The sequence below is a fragment of the Triticum dicoccoides genome, chromosome 5B (genome assembly GCF_002162155.2).
Source record: "Triticum dicoccoides isolate Atlit2015 ecotype Zavitan chromosome 5B, WEW_v2.0, whole genome shotgun sequence".
In the NCBI taxonomy this organism is placed as follows: domain Eukaryota; kingdom Viridiplantae; phylum Streptophyta; class Magnoliopsida; order Poales; family Poaceae; genus Triticum; species Triticum dicoccoides.
In genome coordinates this window covers 693,187,847-693,194,967 of record NC_041389.1, presented here as the reverse complement: position 1 = coordinate 693,194,967, position 7,121 = coordinate 693,187,847, and the positions used below count along the sequence as shown (strand labels likewise).

General features: G+C 43.9%; 1 protein-coding gene across 1 annotated transcript; it reads right to left on the bottom strand.

Moving 5' to 3' along the window:
- Window positions 1–1,826: 1,826 nt before the first annotated feature.
- LOC119312689 (B3 domain-containing protein Os06g0194400-like) lies at window positions 1,827–4,460 on the bottom strand. Its single transcript, XM_037588439.1, has 5 exons — window positions 4,206–4,460; window positions 3,850–4,104; window positions 3,532–3,753; window positions 2,772–2,878; window positions 1,827–2,128 (listed from the first exon to the last, which is right to left on the bottom strand). The coding sequence occupies exons 1-4, from the start codon at window positions 4,350–4,352 to the stop codon at window positions 2,807–2,809; spliced, it is 696 nt and encodes a 231-aa protein (XP_037444336.1). The 5' UTR covers window positions 4,353–4,460; the 3' UTR covers window positions 1,827–2,128; window positions 2,772–2,806.
- Between the last annotated feature and the right edge of the window lie 2,661 nt (window positions 4,461–7,121).

Sequence of the window (7,121 nt, the reverse complement as noted above, 5' to 3'; positions counted from 1 at the left end):
GCTCCCACTTGCAAGGACGGACCAAACCAGAGTGGGCCAATCACCTTGCTCCCTTTCCACAGCACCTTATCTTATCTTCAGATATGATATCCACGGAGAAATTGGCACTGATATTAGCAAAAAATAATAATAGAGAAACAGATATAACCAAGGTGCATGATGGGCTTTGATTATGACACCATATGTACATGGTGTTTGTTGTCTAGCTTGTGGCGACATTCCCCCAGAAACTGGACCTGTAGGAGCCATTCTTTCGTCCCAGATGTCTCCTATGCACCCTCACAAGGCAGAACCAGATCAGAGATCAGCTGATTATTCACTATTTTGGTTGTAGGTTTGAGCACACTTTTTTTTACCCTCCTCCGACTAGCCGCTTCGTCGAAGGAGGGTAACGGTAACGAGAAGAAGAAAACCGAGGTAATTCACTTTTTGATACTATAGTATGGGTTTTCAGTCTTCACACACACAAAGAAAGAACTTTGGTTTTATGGGTTTTGAGATGGTACTAGCTACTCAAACTTTTTACTGAATAAGTTGGGTACATGTCAGTCTCTTGATCATACAGTTGTCCACCAACTGCGCACTGAACTGAAAAAGAGCGCAGAACATCAAATGGCAGCCCAGATACACTCATCTTGATTTCTTGACTGAAAACGATACTTCAACTTCTACCCCTAGCTAGCTCGAAGAGCCCCAAATTTTAGTGTGCCTTCTCTATCGCCGATGTCTTTCTCTTTTCTTTTTTCGGGACACTGTCACCTATTCAGTCCCAAGTTAAGCTGAAATGGTATGCTAGAAAACTTCTGAATAATGTTGCAACTTCTAAAAACAGCGGTAGTGTTTATGGATCCTCTCCGGGTAGTGCTTATGCATCCTCCATATTACCAGTCATCGTAGGAACCAGAGAAGTATCCGGCTGTGTAGCCTGCAAACAGTCAAACACATTGCATCAAAATATGATCAGTGGTGTCCTCCTCTTAGGTCGCACAGGAGGCATGAAAGAGGATGTTCCTGCAGCCCTCTTCTCGGCTGATGATCAGAGATCCAGAGACGATAGTGAAGTGCAAGCCAAGTAAAAAAAAATACAGTTAAGTGGCGCCCAAGATTTCCAAATAGCCTTGGCACAAGCAAATTTGAATATTTGATGGCCCCCTCGTTGAGCATCTGGTAAGCAAGCAGAGGCGAATGAATAGATAAGTAGCAAGGCCTCGTCCTGCACCAGAGGAATAAGATGAATCGCCTGAATCCCATAACTGAATGAACTGTAGATCAAGCCATCGGTAGGGAGCTCATTTGGCATTTGGCACATCCAGCGATGCGAATGTGCGGCCTCCCTAACCGTCCTCCTGTTGCGCACCCTAGCTAGCATTGACCTGCGTCGCGACGATCGGAGCAATATCGTCGGCGCATCTCCCATTGATCCAGCGATCCTTCCAGAAGAGGACGCTGTCGCCAGAACCTAACTTGCAATAAACCAAAGTGCAGAATGAGGCCTCCACCTTCGGATCCGAGGCCATGGGCAACCCACCCTTGCCAAGGTCTAGCAGCCAGATCTATGCGCTTCAAGCCAAGCCCATTGCAGTTGGAATGCCAGACTCTGCAAGTTCAAGTTGATTACCCCCAAGCCACCAAGCCACCGGACATTTCCCACCATGAATATCGTCAGAACCAGCCCAGAAAAACGCCCTGCATCCCTTATCCATACGCTCAAGATCCCACTTTGGAGCCTCAGCCACCAAAGCTTTTTTCCATCAAAAAGAATTTGTTTCAATTGAGTATCATAAGGACATATTTAGTCTGTGTCCAAGAACTCAAGATCAAGAGGATGATCATTATCCAGGGCCAGGGGTCAGTGTCCAAGAACTCAACATCAAGAGGATGATCATTTCAGTAGCCGAAAACAAACAGGAATATCCACGAAAAAATGCACTCGAGATCATCGTCAGACTACAATCATTTAATTGAACCAATACAAGGTCAGCACCACACACTGTTACCTGCTACTCCCATCTAACCTATGTTATAATGCAGGTCTGCTACACTGGCAGGGTCCGAGTATGCGACTCTACACGCAACCAGCACAAAATCACGGCAGCCGACTCCAATAACAGCGGAGAGCGTGCTTCTCCTACAAATTGCAACAAAAGACATATTTGGCATATTAATATCTATAAGGATAGATCAGAACCGTATACAAGAGCATTTTAATTGGTACTACTACAGAACTGCTGATCGAGTGAGTCTAAGGGGACCGACTGAGGCAAGACAGGCAGAACCTTTGCGTGGACCATCGGGTCTAAGACAACCTGCTCCTACGAATCAAGAAACAATATCCCGGCAGTTTTTACTTTCTACACGCGCATCTAATATGTCGATCAGTTAATTGGGGTGTTTGGCCACTGATGAGAAGTCTCAGAGTTCGTACATAAACTGCAGTTCCCCGTGCATGTTCACGGCTAGCATAAGCAAGCAACAAAATAAGGTTGCAGTTTAACTTGTCAGGCTCGAAATCTCAAATCAATAGGGAAATGGGAGAAACAACCAGTGTGTTTCGTCAGACCATCTAGCTCCAGTGCAGGACACACAGTTATGTTTAGCCATAACTCGTAAGCAAGTGGGTTTGTATTTATTTTTTAATCCGCAAACTGAGCTTGGCCAATTATGAAATTGATGCCTCAGCAAAAGATAAAGAAATATTTAATTCAAGTACACTTCAACTTAAGCGAATGATGGAAAGAAATTTAACCGAGGAAACAATGGTAACAAAGTACCTGCTCCGGTCGAGCTTGGGAAGCACACACCTTCATTACTCTTCATCCTCAGAGTCATCAGAAGTTTGGTCGCTTTCATAGTCTGGGCTTGCTCTAAAAATGTAGACCTGCATCATGTACATAACTAATGAGGTTGCACGATATGCACTTACCAGTGAGATAAAACAACCTCCTCACGATTAGGCCTTAAAAGGATCCCTTCCACTATCTAAAAAGATATGGCTGTGGACAATTAAAGGCCTATGAATGAAATAATTCCTAGAGGCCCTTTCAGATTTGGTTGGAATGAAGGTATATACTGTAGGGATGCTGAGCAATAACATTGTTTCCTGCAAACTCTATGTAGAATTAACTGGTAGTCCAAACAAGCCTAATTACTCGTATATGAATAAGTAGACACAGCTCCCAAGTTTCAAACTTTCAATGATGGATATGGATATAAACCACTTTATAATTTGAAGCTAAGACATACCAATGACTCTAGTATGTAGTCTAGTTATTCAGTAGACATACCAGGTTTTTCTCATGTATATAAACTTGAAAACCAATGTTTTGACAGACAAACGCATTAGTGAGTATGACACCACACAGCAACTTTCAGCAATGTTTTAGAATCGCAAGGCCACATTTGGAACACAGCGATTCCACAAAACTTTTGCTTGAAAACAAGTTATGTATGCAGTCGTACTCAATGTGGAGTTCCTTAAAGTAAAAAGTGGGGCGTTTTTATCCATGGAATGGAGGAGATGCTGAATCTCACCTTGAACTTTGCCCTCTGTGTCATGTGAAAAACCAAGCAATCGCCATCGGCAAGGTCATGGTCGGCAGCGAACCGTCTCCACCCCTTGTCGAGATAGTAGTGACAGTGTTTGCCCTTTCTGTGGGCATTGTACATCATGTGGAACTCGTCATCCGCCTCGTCCACCAGGACGGCTGCCTCATCGTGCGCCGGTAGATACTTGATGAAGTGCTTGGGGAATTGCTGTCACGATGCATATATATAACAATCCAATCCGATCCAAGAACCACATTGCCTCACATCACATCCAATGCAAGCTTTCTTGCTACAGTACTTTACCATCAGGATTGACCTGGTGGCGCATTCGTGGCTCATGGGCTTGACGAAGGCGGGCCAGCGGATGCGGTGGATCCGGCGCTGGAGCTCCTCGGCCTTGGCGACGGCGCCGGCCCTCTCCTCGTCGGTCGGTGTTTTCGAAGCGGCATACGCCTCGTACACTCCACGGTAGTCGCCCTTGAGGTAGTTGGGCTGCTCCGGGAGGCCGGCGACGCGGCCGGACCGCCGGAGCTCGCCGGGCTCCGGGGCCTTGCGCTTCTGCGACAACGGACCAGCGGACCAGTGATGTATACGGGTACGGGCGCAAAGGAAATGGGAGACCGGAGGCAAGGAAGAAGAAGGGAGAGGATCCGACGGACCGGCCTGGGCTTGGGGTTGGGCTTGGGCCTGGCGGCGGCCTCGCGGACGGCGGCGGAGAGATGGTGCAGGCGGAGCTCGTCGAGCTTCCGGCGGTTGTCCTCCATCTGCCTACGGCGCTGCTCCTCGTACGAGTTCGATGCCGCCATTGCCTTCTCGATTCTTCTTCTTCCTCCTCTTTCTTGGGTGTTTTCCAGCCGCCCGTTTGCTCTTGCTCTGTTTGGGAGGAGAACTGGACAGAGGAGGGAGGGAATGGGGAAAAGTGGCGTGGCCCTAGACTCGTCTCTTCTTGTTGACCGTGCGACCACACCTTTGCTTTTTAGCCCTCCAAATTACTACTCCCTCCTTCCCAAAATATAAGGCATCCATTGACTTTTGTGGTCTTTGTCACACAACTTTGATTATGATTTTCAAGTATTATATGTCTACAAAATAGTATATAGATATATGAAATAAAATTGTTTTGGAAGACAAATACGATGATGCCATTTATACATGTTTAGTCCATGACGATACTTGGTGCACAACCGTTGGACGATACTTTATCCTGTGGATGTGCTCCGATTCGTCATACACATGCTTGGCTAGATCGCATAGTGACGTATGTGTAGACCATAAAAAAATGATGGAGTACCCCCCCCCCCTTCCCAATGAAGCCTTCTTTTAGCGGGTTGCGCACCATCCAATCTGTGCACAGGATGTGTGTTTTGAAGACGCCCATGATGGCTGGACCGTGGGCACGCACGAGCCATATTTCTGCAATGTTTTGCCCGAGCGTGCATATGTCTGTCGGGCGGCTTGATGTGTTGGCCTCGCGCGTTCGAAAGGCACCTGTCAGGACTCTCTGCCCATCCGAGCAAGAGGAGCTAGCGGGGTGTTGATAACCCACAAGTTTATAGGAACTATCATAATGTTTTTCGATAAGGGACAACTCTTTGGGCCGATTCTCACGGAATCTTGAGAATCGGACCTCCCCATATATTTTTCCAGAATCTTGAACTAGCTAGGATTGTCGAAAAGAGGTGGGTTCAAGATTCTATGAGAATCCGGAGGAGGTCCAATTCTCAAGATTCTGAGAGAACCGGCCAAAAAAATTGGGCCTAAAGTAAGAGCGCCGAACTCAATAAGAAGTAGAAAGAATTGGTTGATGAAAACTAGTAAAAAAATCACTTTAAAATTGCAAAAGATTATTGATGGTTTGTTTGATCACAAGACAAAATGCAAAAACATAAATAGTAACGAAATTACAATGGTGCAACAATTGTTAAATCATTAATTATGCTAAGGACAAGCCCGTGGTTGTACTTATAGGGATCAAATCGCTCTCGTGAACAGATGGGAGTTTTACCAAATTGCTTTCAACAAGTTTCATTGACTTACCATTCATTGCTTTGATAGTTTACGGTGGAACCTATTATAATATGATGTTCTTACTTGAACAAACAATATACTTATGATTATATTCTCTATACAAAGATTTAAAAAAACAAAAGCATAATTAAGATAACATTTAACCATAACAATAAACTTTGGGATTCCAATAGCCCCTCGTGCAACAGTTCATAAACTTAGGGTTTGGTAATCTCTGTCACTCCAACAAACCACCATGAACAAAATAATCATACAATGCTCTCCTCTAGGCTCATGGAGTCGACGTTCGCACATCACCACTGGAGAAATACATTACAATGTAATATCAAAACATTGAACTAGATTCATTCACAAGATTAATAGTGACGAGGTTTATCCCATGTCCTTAAGAACGTAACGACCTACTCACAACACACCATATAGATCATGATCAGCGGAGAACAATCTGAACATATGAATCTTTCACAAATAAAACTTCTAAGCATCAATTACAAGGAGTAATCAACACCAGAAACTATACTCAACAGAGAATGTGATGTAATAGTCCATTGATCAGAAAGCTAGGGTTGAAGGAGTTGATGGAGATGACGGTGCTCATGAAGATGTTGATGGAGATGATGATCGGTGTGTTGGTGATGACAATGTCTTAGAATTCCGCTCCCGGAGGGATGGATCTCCGACGGAATCGATCTGCTAGAGGGCAAAAGTGCTCCGCCTCGGTCCCACCTAGATATGGCGGCAGAAAAATCCCATAAAACCCTAGTGTTTTTAGGTTAGGAGAAGAATATAGACCAAAGGGCGTCGAGAGATGGTGGACAAGGTGCCTGTACACCCCCTCCATGCGCCCATCTTCGGGATCCTAGATTCTTTCTTTTGAAAATAATTTCATGATTTTTTCTGGTATTTTTTAGCTCCGGAAAATTAGTTTCTTCTCTGATACACTTTTGCTCTTGTTTTCCTATTTTCGGTAATTGCACTCTATGTGTTTCATGCAAATTAAAAGAAAAATGCATTAGAACTAAGTGAAAAAATATTGATAATAAATAGTGATGCAAAATTGACATATCAGCTCCCACAAACTTAGACCCCACTTGTCCCTAGGCGAAATCTAAGCTTGGTAAATATGACAACGGGTTTATGAAGTGAGAAGTTGATAATAAAGAATATGGAAATGACAACATGATTATTTACTTTCATTATCACACATTCTAAATAGCAATCCCTTCTCACAAAACTTCTTATGAGGAGGTCGTGACACCCTTTACATGCAAAAGTTAACAAATGAAAGCTTCTTGATTATAACAAGCAATGTCCTCAGTTATTAAACAATTGCATTTCTCTTATTCTTCCATGAGGGTCCATGTCAAAGTTGTTTGATCAACAAATATCACATGCTCAACTATATTTTAGTCTTTGCATAATTAGCTAGCACTCACGAGCAAATTTGTAGACAAATATGTTTCAACTAGACACACAGGAAGGTTTGAAGTTTAGCAAGTGCTTATAGCTTCTCAACTTATTTATCGCAAGGATAATGTCAACATTAA